Consider the following 16,857-nt stretch of genomic DNA (forward strand, 5'->3'; position numbering starts at 1 on the left):
CTGAGAGAACCTCTGAACAATTGATGTAAGTTCTATTTATAGCTAACACCCATACTGAGCCTTTTTCACTTCACCGAGGGTGGAGAATTCACTAGACAGACGAAGGAAAGGGAGTCCACAGGAGGTAGGCCCCAGACCATGTTTACTGTCACCGGTGATCATTAAATGTGCCCTTTGCATTCTTCCAGAATCCAAATTAAAAAGCAGTAACCGGGTTATATCTAGTGTTAGTCGTAGAGACGCACTACGAAAACCAACAAACTTAAGTCTGTTGCTTTCAATTGGTATGACTTAGCTGGATATTTGGTTTTGGCCCAAAATGGATCCTGGTTAGCAGTGTAACCAGCCTCACCCATGTCCCCAAAATTAGACAACCTACCTTTTCAGCCAGAGGAGGGCCTGCGTGGCAGAGTTTCTAAGTGCTGCCTCTTCAGAGCTCAGTTCGTGTAGGACAATTTTCTGAAGAGTGGTGAACTCCTCTTTGTTGGTTATGTATTTCTGATTTACTTTCTAGACAGGAAAGAGAACCAGGTCACGCACTTTGGCGTTTGGTATTTCTAGCAGGCCCATACCCAGAAATTATATAGTGAGGGGCGTCCGACAGGGAAGGAACAGAAGACACTTGCCAGGTAGGGTGGAGCAAATTCCCACACTGCATCTCAATTAGGAACCACATAGGTTGGTCCAATTAAGTGGTTTCTTGGGGAAAGTAACATCTGGAAAAGAGCCATACAGTCCACCCTAACAACATGGCTCTTGGATTCAAATACTCAGCAGCAAGGCATCTCGCCATGGCACATGGCAGAGGGTAAGCAAGGCCTAACAACTCATGGAAGAATGTCTCTGGACTCATGGTCAAGTAAATAAATAAAAATACTTAACTAAAAGTAGAAATGATCAGAATACAGTGCTACCTCGGGTTAAGTACTTAATTTGTTCCAGAGGTCCGTACTTAACCTGAAACTGTTCTTAACCTGAAGCACCACTTCAGCTAATGGGGCCTCCTGCTGCTGCCGCGCCGCCGGAGCACGATTTCTGTTCTCATCCTGAAGCAAAGTTCTTAACCTGAAGCACTATTTCTGGGTTAGCGGAGTCTGTAACCTGAAGCATATGTAACCTGAAGCGTATGTAACCTGAAGTGTATGTAACCCGAGGTACCACTGTATCTGAAATGTTTTGACCACTTGGGGTCAGAAGAAAGTAGTTGAAAACTGTTGTGGAGACATTTCGTTCTGAATCTGCTAGGCAGAACAAGACAGAGGATGACGACAGGAGGTGTCCTGTCCCCCCCACCCAACATAAATCCTGGTTGCGCCCATGTCCGGAGAAGCACATAAAGAACCATGCACAGAGTGACTTCCCTTCCCTTTTCTGAACAGCACCTGCAAGATTATTTCAGCATCTTTTTTTCATTTTTAAAATACTTATCATTAAGAACTGAATGTTAAGCTGAAGCCATTACCTTGATGTTCCCTTCAAAATCCATTTTAACGGGAGCAAAGACTGTGGGCCCAAGTTTGTCTAGGAGAAAGAAGATGAGTTTTCAAGACCTCAGAGGTCAGCTTTAGCTCCACCTACTCAACCTGGATAACAGGCAACAGGGCAGAAAGGATTGAGCACCTCTGATTTTTCTTGAAGGCATGAAAGAAGCTGAAGGAGGAGCTAGGTTAAGAATGCAAGAATATTTGCGTCCTCTATAAAGCAGGGCTTCCCCTCCATTTTGTAACCAAAAGGAGTTCTTGTCTAGGACGATGATTTGGGTAACTCAATGACATTTCACTGGATCAAAGGCAAGCACAAAGTCCCAGACAACTTAAAAGCCAAGCCATTGGGTACATTCACTGTAAAATAAGAGGTCTGTGCTGGCTATATTTATAAGATTTGTTTATTTATTTATTTGTTCTTACATCCTACTTTCTTCTGTCATGACACTCAAGGTGGTATGCATGCGGTTTATTCTCTCTTTGGGGGCAAGGATGCCCAAAGAACACACTGCTCTGTTCACATAACACAATGGTTCCATTTGAACACTTCACTTATCATGTGAACAAGACTAGTCTCTTCCTGGGTTCACACATTCCACCACCCACTGTCTTCATCCAACACAGCTGGGTGTAGTACTTTGGAGGTTTTTTGTTTTTGGTTAGCCACAGTTTGTTGTGTTGCCCAAATCCAGTAAACTGTGGTTAATATTAACTACGGTTTCTGAAGCTAACTAACCTCAATTAAGATTAACTGCATTTTAGGGGGTCTGAATGACATGGCAAGCTCTGGTTATCAAAGGCAAAAGCTTCTGAACTTATTGCTGCTGACCACGAGGGAGGAGAAGAGGGGTTGGAGGAAGAGAGGTGAAAGGAAGAGCACACAAGCTTGGTAAAAATAGGCTAGATTCATTGATGTCTCACTAAGCCACACTCCATCATTATGTTCTTAATGGAATCACTAAGGCTTCAATAGCAAAGCAGAGATATTCACTGTGCAACATATTTCACGGAGGAAACAAGCAATCACATACCCAAGACTGGAACTATTTCATTACAAGATTGTAGGAATTCTTCTGTGGGTATACCTCCATCCTCAAAAAGCTTGATATCACTAAACCTTTGGGGAAGAACACAAAGAGCACATTAAGAATTCCAAGGTCACACTGCAGTCAGAAGTAATGGGCTAATTCCACTTTAATCCTATTTCAAAGCCATTTATGTTATTTGTCTTCACAACTGGGATAATGCTGAAATGATACAACTGGAGAAACCCACAGAGTGGAAAAGTGCTTTTCAGGTGGACCAAGAATCTGATTACATGCATTTTATAAAAGAGATCAACATAATGTTAATAATATCCATGTCCAGAAATGTATGCAGTGGCATGTTACTGTGTCACCTAGGTATTCATATTTGTCTGCAACAGATAAAATTGATTTGTTGCTGTGTGACAGACATCCAAATATTACTGTAGATAATACGAAGCTAGAAAGACCAGTGGGCAGACTCAGTAGATGGCAGCGTCCCATGTCCCCAAAGTCTGCCTTCTCCTTCTCTACAGAAAACTGAGGACGTAGAGCAAATTCACCCCCTTAATGGACCATTCCTTAAGGTTCTCCATGCAATTTCTATCCAGGTGGCCATAGCTGTCAACTTACAGATTTGAAAATAAGGGACCAGCAGCCTCGAAAATAAGGGCTCAGCAGCCAAAATAAGGGATTTTCTAGCACAGGTATGTTCAACTTCTGAGCCCCTCCGAGCCAAAGGCGGAAAGCCCAGCCAGCAGCCAAACAAAGCCTCAAGCAGTGGTTCCCACAGCACAGCTACCCGGCAAAAAGGATGCAGCAAGGAAAACCACCGTCACCTCTCTGCTGGGAAGCGCTGAGCAAAGGCGAGTCCCCAGGCAACGCGGCCGATTTGATCAACACAAGGCATGCAAGCTCCACCCCCCAGTCGTTCTTAGACTCCTTATTGGGTGAGCAATGCAGCCAAGCAACACAGTTGGCGCCTCCCTCCTCCTTGGCCAGCAGGGAGGGAGGGAGGGAGGGAGAGGAGCTGCTTCCTTTGAAACCCGGGAAATTTAAGGGACATCATCAATAAGGGACAGCAGCGGGACACGGCGTTGGGATAAGGGACTTTCCCGCCAAATAAGGGACAGTTGACAGCTATGCAGGTGGCGCATTACCTAATGCTCATAGCGCTGAAAAAAGTAGGTAAAGCTTTGTCTGATTTCTCTTCCGATTGCAATGCTGTTGGTCTTTTTGCCGATTCCACTACAGGCTTTAAAGATTTGTCGTCTTGATTGTCCTCTTTTGGCAGCAGCTTGTCCTCTCCATCGTCATTGCCACCACCTTGGGTTTAAAGGGAGAGACATCTTCAGAAAACTAAACTTGGTGACCTGCCTCTGAATGTAAACAAAAGGGGGGGGGAGACTGCGGTGGATTTTATATCTTCTGTATCGTTAAATGTCCTGTTTTGCAGGCATGCTTGCTTGCTCATCTGTACAGCTTCTCTTTTTTTTAAAAAAAAAATATTTATTAAAAGTTTAAGAATTACCAAAAAAAGAAAAAAAGAAAAAAAGAAAACAGCAAAAAATTGACAAAACATACATTACAATACAATACAATACATAAAAGGAAAAGCATAAAAAACAATACTACAATACAGCAGAAAAGGGAAAAAAAACCAATAACATTAAAACACACATCCAATGTTCCATATCTTTATCTTTCATTTACTTGTTTCAATGACCTCCTCACACCTCCCTTTTTGTATTCTAATTTAATTAATTATTTAAGCAAATTCTTTCCATCTTTCTCAATTTTTGTTATATAATTTATCTTAATGATCTAACCTTTTAATTAACTCAGCAAATCCTTTCCACCTTTCACTATATTCTGTCATTCAATTTACCTTAATTTATTTAACCTTATTTTACCATAAAAAAGAAAAAAAACCTTAAAACTTAAAACTTATTTGAACTAGCTCCTTATATCATTTCTACTAAAGCCAAATAATTTCATTCCAACATTTTTCCTAATACTCATTAATTCTACACTGATTCTCAAAATAATTTTTTTTAAAAAAAAAAACTTTCTTCCAATCTTCATCCAACGTCTCTTCTTCCTGGTCTTGGGTATTGTCAGTCCTTCCATCTAGTCCATCAACCTGGTGATCTTATGTCCGAGGCTCTTAAGTCTTTTCCATGTCCCTTCTGCTGACCTTCTTCTTCTTGTTTATACCTGCACTTTACTTTGTCTTTTGTTGATCTTTTTCTTAATTTCTTTCCTTTCTCATTGGGGGGTAGGTCTCAGGAGGACTCCAATCCAAAAATATCTCCATCTCCCCTCAGCATATCAGCCCATTCCCCACAGTCCCATTCCCCACAGTCAACACTGTAATCCAGGAAATATTTAAACACGTTTCAAAGTCCTTCCAAAGTTAAGGGCCCTCACAACTCCAGACCCCCCCTGGTCCACTCCAACTTCAAACTTCAAAAACAGCAGCTTATGCTCCTGCAAGGCCTCGGATCTCTCCATTTGTGTTACTTGAGGTTCAATAGCAACCTCCTCCATTATCTTCTGCACTTGTGCTTGCCCTGTCAAAACAAGTTCCTGGGCTGGTTCCTGAATGATTTCTATATGGGTATTCGCTGTTTGTCCAAAGTTTTTAACTGCAACAGTCATCAAATCCATCTTCTCATGCATCTGCTCCAGCAAAGCGCTTGTCTTGCAAAAAGCAAGCACCAAAACTTCTTCTAAACACATTTTTATTCAAGGTCAAAGTCTGGTCTCACGATCCTAATCTTACAGCTGTGAAATCCCCAGGTCGACTCCAGCAACAAAATAGCAAACTCCCTCTAGAGGAGACAATTTCTATTTCTATTTGTATCCATCTTTTGAAAGCAGGACCAACAAAAGAAAATTACTTTCAATTTTCAAATATTTTGTTTCTTTTGGATGCAAGAAGTAACATTAGAGTCAATTTGTTTCTCTCTCTCTTTTTTTTACCATCTGTCAAAAGACGTTCCATTCACAGTCACAGTCGATGAACTTCCCCATAAATTTCTGACTCCGACACCCCGTTCCCAGGTTTGAGACGGTGGAAATTTATCTTTCTTTACTCTCTCTCCTGCAGGCTTAAACAGTCAAAAATTCCTCCCCTTTTCTCCTGCTTCCAAGAGGGGTTTTGGTGGTGATAAATGAGGGAAATTTAAACCTTTATATACAACTTTCCAGACTTTAGCTTACAAAGTTTTTGCTTCAATCTATTTACAAAAAACGGGAGGCGGACTTCCTGTTTTGAGCCTTCCCGCTTCAGTGCCAAATTAAAATATTTCTTAATCCAATTTTCCGTTCTACTCACGGGTACTTGTTTAGAGTCCAATTGTCCACAGGAAAAGGTCAGCGCTCTCTGGCAACGGCTGTGCGGCTTCACTCCGTAAAAATAGCGGTTGATTCAAAACACCGCGCTCACTCACCCCACGTTGCTTCGGATCCCCAACAAAGGGTTTCCCTGCGAGTAGGGGGGGCGCTCCTGGTGTCAGCCGAATCCCACGTTCCCAGGCTTCCTCCGCCTGGGATTTTTAGAGGGTCTCCGCCTTCGCCGCCGCGGCAAGACCCAATTTTCACGGAGCGGGTTCCTCTTAGTCAGAGGAATTCCGCCATTGCCGATGGCGCCTCCCCGGAAGTCCGGCTCATCTGTACAGCTTCTCACCCGTACAGAATCTGAACGGGAAAACTTTTGAGATGGATGTAAATCCATCTCTGGATTTATGCATAGCCAGCGCGGTGTAGTGGTTAGAGTTTCAAGACTCAGAACAGGGAGACTTGGGTTCAAATCCCCCACTCAGTCTTGGGCCAGTCAGTATCTCTTGGCAGCACCTTACTTTACCTGTAGGTAATTTTGCTTCATGAGAATAAAAGGGGAGTGGGAGAGAGTTGTTTATACTGCCCTGAGATTCTCAGAAGAAGGGCAGGACAAACATGAAATAATACAGACTTCAGAATGACTGCCTCCACATCAGTGGCTTTCTCAATTTCTTTTTCGCCAAGAGTATACAGAAGTTTCAAATTACACACTTGTCGCATTAAATCACAATAATAATTGATATGCTCCATTTAGACGGACGGAACACTGGTTAAAAACCCAAAAAGTGGACGAGTCAACACCATTGATTCTGAATAATAACCACTGATGAATTTACCTGCCAAATCATCCTTGATCGTGTTTGTGCAGTCCATCTTGCCAGTTTTCAGGGGGTCAGGGGTCAGTTTATCAATCAGGGTTCGCTCATGAAGGTTGGTGTTTGCATACAGAGATCCGTTTTCACAGTTTTTTAATTCCATCTTCCTGGGAGGAACAAAAGAAAAGAACCTTGTTTGTTCAATAAAGTTTGTTGTTGTTGTTGTTTTAAACAGAATTATCTGATTACAGTTTTTGAACAATATAATTTCTCTGAACTATCCAGAATGGGGTTGACGCTTACCTCAGTGGGTTTTGCTCAGAAGTGTGGAAGGCAGGACACAGCGGAGATGGCCTTGTGCCACTTCATGCCAGTCACAATTCCCAGAATGCTTTGGGAGTGATGTAACGCAATGCGGCTTCACTCCCAAGGCATCCCAGGATTGAGGCAGGAAGTCACAGAATCGGTTTACTTTTTAAAAGGCGCTCTGTAGCCTCGAATATGTATTTTTTGTGTGCATATTCAGTTTTTTAAAAATATATATACCGTATTTTTTGCTCTAGAAGACGCACTTTCCCCCTCCTAAAAATTAAGGCGAAATGTGTGTGCGTCTTATGGAGCGAATGCAGGCAGGAGGCTCTGCTCAGCGCTCCCTTTAACAAGCCGCTTGGAGCATGTGTGAGGCTCTTGGGGGCTTTTCCCCGAGGAGGGAGAACGGCAGCCGCGCACACACTCCGCACACTCTTTAAAGGGAGCACAGCTCTTGGTGAAGCCTTAGCCGCCGCAGCCTCTCCGGGGCAGGGGATTCAGAATATATTTTTTCCTGTTTTCCTCTTCCAAAAACTAGGTGCTTCTTATGGTCTGGTGCGTCTTACAGAGCGAAAAATACGGTAACCCAAGACTAGTAAAATAAGAGAACACAACTTAAAATGGTTCAGAAGCACTGCCTTAACAATATAAATAAACTGACATCCATCAGTTTCTTGGAATTGATATGCATCCTATTTCAGGTGGTGAGACCTAGAGGATGGGCTCCTTCGGAACAACTTAAAGAATGTATATTATATATTGAACACACATACACACTCACAGCTTTTATGCTTCTTCTCTTTGTTATTTCTAACAGTGAGGCATAATTGGCTTCATCCCAAAGAGTCAGACTCTGAGAATTTCTACAACTGAATGCAGAAAAAAGTGCACCGTACCTTTCTGATATATCGCGGCTAAATAAGACGGAAGGTATTAGCTGTGGGGAGGAAAGAAAAAGAAAACTGTTTATGCTAGTATCATTAAATCTCAGAAACTTACTTTCCTTCAGAGTGCTACTGTGGCACCCCTCACATCTGGCCAGCAGACTCATTGCTCCTTAGCAGGAGGGGAGCAGGTAGTGGCAAGGATGTTGGTACTGTGTGGACATACCAGCAGAAGTGCCAGTTTTGACTCCACAGGTGCATCCATACAGTGCCAATGTCCCAACTGCCTCACCCCTCCTCCTCACAGTCAACAGCAGCTATTCTGATGGCTAGGTTTGTGGCACCGCCACTTCCCACTGGCCGCTTCAGCTTTCCTTAGATACATCCAATGAATATGGAAGGAATCAAGACACAAACCTATGCATGTAGGGCTGGCCCTACCATTAGGCAGGTGAAGCAATCATCTGATGTGGAAAATGCTGGATAGGCTTCCTGCCTCATCCTCCTCTCCTCCAAGTCCCCTAAGCTAGGTTGCCCTGAACCCTGTAAAGTAGCTGCTGCCCTCAAGTGTGAAGAGGCTTCACATTGCCATTCTATACATGGAATGGGAAGGGCACTATCTTGTCCTTTTGCCTCAGGCAGCAAAATGCTTTGAACTGGCCCTCTATATAGCAGTATGCTGCTCTTCATGGTCTTAGGGATCAGTTTTCCCTTTTTCTTGTCCTTCTGATATCGAATTGGTCTTACTGACACTTCACCAATGACTATACTGCAAAATGTCTTCGACCCTCAGCTTGATTTATTGTATAGTCAAACCTCGGTTCCCGAACGGCTCTGTTTTGGAACATTTTGGCTCACGAACAACGAAAACCTGGAAGTAAATGCTCCGGTTTTTGAATGTTTTTCGGAAGCCAAATGTCCGATGCAGCTTCCGCTTGAGTGCAGGAAGCTCCTGCAACCAATCAGAAGCTGCGCCTCAGATGCCAAACATTTCGGAAGCCAAATGGGCTTCCAGAACCGATTACGTTCAACAACCGAGGTTTGACTGTACGCTTTAACTTGTAAAGTTCCAAAATTGGGTACAACTCAAACAGGCAAACTAGCACAGCAGCTTCCTAGTTAAATTATGCATTCCAAAGTTGCTAAATAAATGCAGTGCTGAACAATAGCGCAACCAAGGGAAGGGGGATTGCCACTTTAGGATCAGAGGTTGCGCTTAAGCTTACATTGTTCGGTTTGGAAACGCTGGGAGATTCAGGCGGGAGCAGCTCCGAAGAGAAGGCTGCATTTGCAATGTGCATACAATCTTCAAGGGTCTTCAGAAAGGTGGTGCAGGTGGATTTCAACAGCGCTCCCATATCAATTCCATTCTGAAAAAGGAGAAGATGACTTTACCTTCCAAGAACTATCTGGTTTCTAGGCTGTCGAGCCTGCCCCAAGCCAGGCTCCTAACGTTTGCTTTTCCCAGCACAGGTTGACACACCTGCACAAACAACTTATTTATTTAGTTAAAATTCCGGTGTGTGTGTGTGTGTGTTCACAAGGACATAAAAACACAACAATAAATCAACAGTATAAAAGGCACAGATAGAAGAAGTAGAGCAACAGTCTAAGACAATGCTAACAGAATTTTTAAAACAAATTCTGGGTGAATAGAAAGGTTTTTTGCTGCACAGTAATATTAGTGGCAAGTTAGACCTCCTAGAGGAGTGAGATAACATCTTCTCTCTTCTGTTGACATCTGCCTCACTACTGATTGGGGAGGCACTGGCAAGAGCATCTCAGCAGATGATACAGTGATATGGGGGGTCTCTTTCTCCCCCAAACTTCAGACTCAGGTGTCCAGGGCATGCCATTCTTAACAACCATCATAACATCCCGTTCTACTAAATGTTGATCTTTTCCAGTGTGCATCTGAACTGGAATTGTTTTAAAGATCCTCTTTGGAAGGGTGAGAGATAAATTTAATGAGTAAACATAAATGCACCAGGAGCGGCATAGGGCAGAACCATACAAGCTGTACTGATATGAACATAAAAAACACCCTCAATAAACAATTTCTAAATAATGAAAAGCATACAATACAAGCAACCCCCAACAGCAGCAGGCAAAGTCCAGCATCTTCAGACCGGCCAAAAGCTGAGGGGGTCTTGGGACGTGGCGTAAAGTGCTGCTCCACCTGTAACATATTATTGATGCTACAGCGAAGGGATTGCTGCTATGGATGTGAAGTTCTCTCGCACCTTGGACATGGTCAGGTTTTATTTGATACCACATTACCTGAGCTGCTGAAACACCAGACATGCCGACTTCCTTCGTTTTAGCCACTTGCTCAACAAGGAGGTCACAATACAGCCGGAGTTCTGCCATTTTTGTTTTCAAAGTGTCCGTGTTTTCTGTAAACTCTGAATTAATAGCAGTAACACAGGTAAGTCAAACAGATGTGATCAGAAACAACTTTATAAAGCTTCTAAATTGCTAAATCAGGCATAGGCAAACTCGGCCCTCCAGATGTTTTGGGACTACAGCTCTCATCATCCCTAACCGCTGGTCCTGTTAGCTAGGGATGATGGGAGTTGTAGTCCCAAAACATCTGGAGGGCCGAGTTTGCCTATGCCTGAACTAAATACTTTTCAATGCTGCAAATAAATACCCATCATCACAATTCCCACCCCCCATAGGTGGATTATTTGGAGGGAGGACAAAATTTAATCAACGAACGAATAAAGTTAGCAATTCTTTCTTTCTGTGCCCACGTAAAGCTGAATCAAACTAAATGTGTTGGAACTAAATAGAGCCCTAAAGGCTGTGGTGTGGAAGGTCCCACAAAACACAAGACAAACTGTTCTAAATATTTGCTGACTGGAAAATAAAACTGGAAACACAAAGCAAGCAATGTTGTTTTCTGGGATGCTGGGAAGTAAGGTGGGGATAGAAGTCTCAGCTAAGAACGGCTTGCCTTTTTCTTTCTGTGTCCGGACATCCGTCAAGCAGGCCTTGGCAGTTCCTAGAGCGATCAGCCACTTTTGCCTCTCCGCCGCATTTCTGGCTTTCAGATAGAAGTACTGTTCTCCAGGGATGATCAGATCTACCCGCGTATTGTCTGCAGAATGAACTAAGATCAACAGAATTAGACTTGACTCAGCTTACTAAGCCAACATCATGCAAGAGCTCTTTGCTCCTGAATGCTGCCAATTCCCTCTTCCATTCTCAGCGCGTTGTAGCTGAAGATTTCCTAGGTCAGTTAACCACGGTTTCCCGTTATGTCCAACAGGTCAAACTATGGTAATGAGGATGGGGGCGGGGGAGACAGGATCTGAAACCAACTTCAAACCACGGTTTCAGGTGCTGGCTCGTTCTCTTCAAGGTAACCACGGTTTCCTGAATCATTTGGTTAGTTAAGCAAGGAAGTATTCCATTGTAGTGTGTCAAGGAAAGATAGGGTGGCACAAATGTGGGGTGTGTGTGTGTTAAGCCTCAAGCATATCTTGGCTTGATAAACCAAGGTTTGTTACTTACAGTCAAATGAGGCTGTGTGTAGATGTCTGAATGGAATTGACGTGTTCTAGTTCACAATGGAAGGGATGCGGGTGGCCCTGTGGGTAAAACCTCAGCGCCTAGGACTTGCCGATCGTCAGGTCGGCGGTTCGAATCCCCGCGGCGGGGTGCGCTACCGTTGCTCGGTCCCAGCGCCTGCCAACCTAGCAGTTTGAAAGCACCCCCGGGTGCAAGTAGATAAATAGGGACCGCTTACTAGCGGGAAGGTAAACGGCGTTTCCGTGTGCTGCGCTGGCTCGCCAGATGAGGCTTGTCATGCTGGCCACGTGACCCGGAAGTGTCTGCGGACAGCGCTGGCCCCCGGCCTCTTAAGTGAGATGGGCGCACAACCCTAGAGTTGGACACGACTGGCCCGTACGGGCAGGAGTACCTTTACCTTTACCTCACAATGGAAGTCCCACTGCATGTTAGTTACCTTGAATTTCACAAACTGCCATCTGGATGCTCCCCTTACAGCCTTTCCAAGCATCTTCCCGTGAATCGTAGTAGGATAACACACCTCCTGCGAGAATGAACCATCGAGGCTGCCAGCCTGGGAAGAAACATGTTTTTTTAATCACTGCCAGAAGGAATATACATGTAACTAGTTGGTATTTGCAAAACTGTTGTTTGCATCCATCTGTCTTGAGAGAGAATGGGCTGCAGCCTTCAGGGTTGAAGTCAAACCACCGTAGAATCACAGCACCTGCTGCAGCTACAGAGACTGGCAACTTGTAACTGCTACGTCCTGCGTTGTTTCATCTCCCTGGGGTCCAGTCTGGACAGTGTGTTTGGAGGTCCTGGGATGGCCGGACAACAAGACTCCCCTTCTCAGCCTTGTTGATGTGGTCCAAAGGAAAGCAGAACTTTGGGGAATTATAGGGACAGAACTACCTGTATAGAAACTTATTCATGTATGCTACTACAGCAGCAAGAATGTTACTCGCCCAAAAATGGAAAGAAGCAGAAGTCCCAGCAAAGGAAGAATGGATACAAAATATGCAGAAATGGTGAAACTTGCAGGAAGAATAAGAAATCAAGATAACAAACTTTTATAAAAAGTTTGTTATCTTGATTTCTTATTCTTGGAATGGTTTATTGGATGGAAATGGTTTCTGGAATATTTACAGATAAATTGTAAACAGATAAGAACATTGGCAGGAATAATGTAAGAACCTGCAGTTTTATAAGAGTATATATTTAAAGTAGATGAATAAATGAGCAAATTAAGTTACTTTAGATATGCAGAAGATATTAAAAGTAAATTTAAGGAACTGCAGAAAGAGGGGGAAGGAAGTCAAGTTTTGAAATGTTAAAATGGTTGCAAAATTAGTGAAATGTATAAACCTGAAAAGCATAAATAAAATTTAAAAACAAAACAAAAGGAAAGGAAAGCAGAACAATGAATTTGGCACCAGCTTGGCTGCAGGAGCTGACGGAAGGAGGCGTACAAGACACCATCCAACCGTCTTAGGGACCCCACTCTGGATTTGGGTAGGGTTTACTCCTTAGCCTTTTCTCCTCTCAAACATGTCCCACGTGGCAACAAGTATGGGTTTTCCTTGGCGTTTACTACCAAAACCTTTCTAATGAATGAATATGTAGCCACAAGGCAGAAAAGGTTTAGGATCAGAGTTTTCCTTCTCCCAGATGGGCAACCGGCAACCTTCCTAGGCTGACAAGCCCCACAAAACAGTGAGTCTGTATACTTTTGCTAAAACCCAAACTTGTGGCAGAATTAACTGAGTTGCCCTGGTTTGCACGTAACACTAAGCCAACCTATACACAGAATTTGGGTTTTTTTAATAGCAAACACTTTTTTTTTACAAAAAAAGAGACACATCGCGTAAGTGCACACCTGACTGCTGAGAAGCGAACGGCGCAATCCTAACCATGTCCCCTTAGGAGTAAATCATACTGAATTCAATGGGCTTACTCGCAGGGAAAGGGGGTTAGGAGATTGCAGCCCATGTCTTAGCTCAGTTCTTCTTGCAAAGTCTGTTCCAGAATGGCTCCTATGCTCTGCTCCCCTTCTCTGGCTACTGCACGGCAACAAGACAGCCAAAATGAAGCAGCTCCAGAACAAACCAAGGCCCACGCCTGCTGGAATAATGGAGGGAGGCCATTGCCGGCCATCACTGCTATGCTTTGGAAGAACTTCGCCTTCACTACACAGAAAGAGGTGGGTCATTCCTGGGAAAAACTGGCTCGTTTCACACAAGCACCAGCTGTTTGCAGCATCTGGCGAAATGTCAGGCACGCAAACTAATTTAATCCTGAGCTGCGGCCAGGCACAGATCTGCCAATACGTCCATTAAAGCCAAGGTCTTGCAAGAGTACAGGCAAACACCCTTCCCCAGAGCTACTTGCCCTGATGCTATTGGAAAAACACCTCTGCTTTCTATTACCAAATCTAATATACAAAGCCCCTACTGCAGTTCCAGTGGGGGGGGGGGGAGGTCTTGCCAGGAAGACTTCAGTTCCTCAATCTGTGTCCTGAGACATGAATGGGAAAGGCAACAACATGGATAAGATAAACATCACACACAGGAAATAGATGGGATACAAAACTCCTCTTGCAGAATTTTTTTTTTATTAAATGTGCTAATACGAATGGAAGTCAAAAACTCTGTAGCTGTTGATAAAGAATTAAGATCAAGATTGAATGTAATTGGATTAATTAAGACTCAGAAGCAGGATGAAATAATATCATTTCACCTTGAAATCCAGCACGCGGGAGGCCACAAAAAAATGTATAAGTGGCTTTATAATTTATATGTGTGTGTGTGTGTTTATATGAATCTGAATTGTAATTTGAGATTGATAAAATGTGGTTTATGTTGGATTTTAGTCACTGAAAATTAATACAAATTATTTACAAAAAAAATGGGAGTGGGAGGCAGGGTAGTGGGGGGGGGGGAAATAAGCAATCCAATATAAATATGGACGGAAATTCAGGTAACAGATAATGAAACGGTGTGTTCAGTAGCAGCTAATTGTTTTAGACCTCTCCAGGGCATAAAAATGACTGTGTAAGGAATACATAGCACTTCAGTCAATGTAATACTTTAATTCACGGTTGGGAGTCTGATCATAAATAATCTTAACTATGCTCTTTCGTCTTGCTGCAGCGGCAGAACAGCTCCTCCAGCACATGACCAATTTACAGTATTTTTGTAACAAACTGTAGAATGTGTTTTAACCACTGTGCATAGGAGCTCCCGTTCCAGTTCACATTTGCGCAGTGATGGGAACTTGCTGTGTTCTGAGAACCAGGCCACTGAAAGCTATATACAGATGTGGAGTGATCATTATATGGTACTTTTGAGAGTGCAAGTATTTGAACTTGCATCTACCGCAAAGCTTGGTTACGTAAGTAAGTCACACCCTTCTAATTTAATATTATCAGATTAATTCCAATATAGATGCAGATTAATTTCTGGAGTTAGTACATGGAAACTTGCTTCGAACTGGGTTAATCCCAAAGCCATATTATGCTATTACGTCACATTTAATCTGAGCTAGCTCTCCAGCAAAGGCCACCAAGTTGCATACATTCCTAAATGATTTCACAAATGGGGATTTAAAAGAAAAAGTGTTGAGTAAAATTACTTAGGGTTAAAAATCCAGCTCAAAAACAGGCCCTAGCTATTGTCTTATAAGCCCTGTTCAAGACCAAATAATATTTTGAAATCTCCGTAATTTGTATTAACAAAATGTACCCCTTTTATTGACATAAATTTTAAGAACCCTACTGCAGGGAAGCTTTCAGTGTTAATCAAAATGCTGGCAACAATTGGGTTCTATTTTTAGCATAATAAGAAATCCAGGGGTAATCTAGAAATGACAAGCTGGTTAGTTTAACACAGGCATAGGCAAGCTCAGCCCTCCAGACGTTTTGGGACTACAACTCCCATCATCCCTAGCTAACAGGACCAGTGGTCAGGGATGATGGGAATTGTAGTCCCAAAACATCTGGAGGGCCGAGTTTGCATATGCCTGGTTTAACATCTGGTTCTGGCGAAACTGATGGAAAGCATTGTTAAAGATAAAATGACCCAAGCTTATAGAAGAACAACTCTTACTGATATAGAGCCAGTGTGGCTTCTGGAAGGATAACTGTCTCACAAATCTATTAGCGCAGGTTGGAAGGCTGCGCAGGATGGAAGACTGAAGAAACCCCAACTAAAGAATCATGGCAAGAAAAATTGATGGATTATGCAGAACTGGCAAAACTGACATACAAGCTACGGGACAAGGATAACTGTGACTTTAAAGATGAATAGGAACCCTTTACAAAGTATTTGAAGACACAACAAAGTGAACTGGACTCCTTGGCTGGTTTTGAATAAACATTCACAAACTTTTTAATGATAATAATCAGCTAAATAGTTTGAGGAGCTATACAACTGTGTAACATACAGAAAATAGCATTTTTAGAGAAATCAAAGACTGGAACTGAGGGAAGTTGGGGGTGGGGGTGGGTGGGTTCTGTGGGGGGTAGGGAGGAAAAATGGAGGGGGAAATAAGGATGATATGTTTCTGGATAATATGTTTTGTTTTAATTTTGAATAAAAAGTTATTTTAAAAAAACAAAACCTATTAGCGCCACTTGTAACCATCAACATGCATACAGAGAGAGAACAATGTTTCTTGTTGAGATTGTGTATGCAGAAATTGGGACATGTGCTTTTTAACTTGTTCATAAATGATTTAGGGCTGAGCAGTGAGTCAGCCAAATTGTTCAAGGTTGTCCAAACCAAAAGAGACCATGAAGAACTCCAAAATAATATCTCCAAACTTAACAAAGGGGCAGTAAATTAGCAAATGCAATTCGATATCAGCAAGTGATATACACTGGGACAAAACATCCTAATTTCACACATACACTCATGGGGTCTAAGCTGATGGGGACTGACCAGGAACAAGAACTTGGCAAAAAGTGGAAAAAGCTCAATGAAAATGTTGACCCTGTGTGAAAAATATGAATTCCATTCTAGGAATCGTGAGGAAAGGAACTGAAAACAAAACTGCCAATATAATAATGCCATTATAGAAATCTATGGTGTGACCGCACTGGGAATACTTTGTCCGGTTCTGATGACCTCAGCTCAAAAAGAATATTGGAATACCAGAAAAAAGTTCAGAAATGGGCCACGAAACTGACCAATGGGCTGGAGCAGCAACTCTATGAGGAAAGGTGACAACATCTGGGGTTTCTTAGTTTAGAAAAAAGGTGTGTAAGAGGAAACACGGTAGAGATGCATCACAGTGTCGAGAAAGCAGATAGAAAAATGGGTTTCTCCCTCTTGCATGACACCAGAACATGGAGACATCAGGTGCAGCAGAATGTTGGAAAAGGACTTTTGCACTCAACCAATAGTTAAATAAGGGAATCATCTTCAACAAGAGCTACTGATGGCCACCAACTTGGATGGCTTCAAAAGATGATTAAATC

At 42.8% G+C, this 16,857-nt stretch overlaps 1 protein-coding gene and 1 long non-coding RNA gene across 3 annotated transcripts in view; both read right to left on the reverse strand.

The window, feature by feature from the left end:
- Positions 1-16,857, reverse strand: part of LOC308570341 — a 153,039-nt gene that overhangs the window by 64,344 nt on the left and 71,838 nt on the right. The window lies entirely within an intron of this gene.
- PLEKHA8 (pleckstrin homology domain containing A8) overlaps positions 1-16,857 on the reverse strand; it is a 29,996-nt gene that overhangs the window by 9,012 nt on the left and 4,127 nt on the right. For both annotated transcript variants that reach the window (XM_081164700.1, XM_081164699.1), the window contains exons 2-11: positions 11,836-11,952; positions 10,822-10,977; positions 10,143-10,267; positions 9,089-9,232; positions 7,875-7,915; positions 6,691-6,836; positions 3,670-3,835; positions 2,516-2,601; positions 1,463-1,521; positions 380-510 (exon numbers count right to left, since the gene is read on the reverse strand). In XM_081164700.1, the coding sequence (XP_081020826.1) occupies positions 380-510; positions 1,463-1,521; positions 2,516-2,601; positions 3,670-3,835; positions 6,691-6,836; positions 7,875-7,915; positions 9,089-9,232; positions 10,143-10,267; positions 10,822-10,977; positions 11,836-11,952 (1,171 nt within the window). The remainder of the gene's footprint in view (positions 1-379; positions 511-1,462; positions 1,522-2,515; positions 2,602-3,669; positions 3,836-6,690; positions 6,837-7,874; positions 7,916-9,088; positions 9,233-10,142; positions 10,268-10,821; positions 10,978-11,835; positions 11,953-16,857) is intronic.

The sequence above is a fragment of the Podarcis bocagei genome, assembly GCF_964188305.1.
Source record: "Podarcis bocagei genome assembly, chromosome: 12".
NCBI lineage: Eukaryota > Metazoa > Chordata > Lepidosauria > Squamata > Lacertidae > Podarcis > Podarcis bocagei.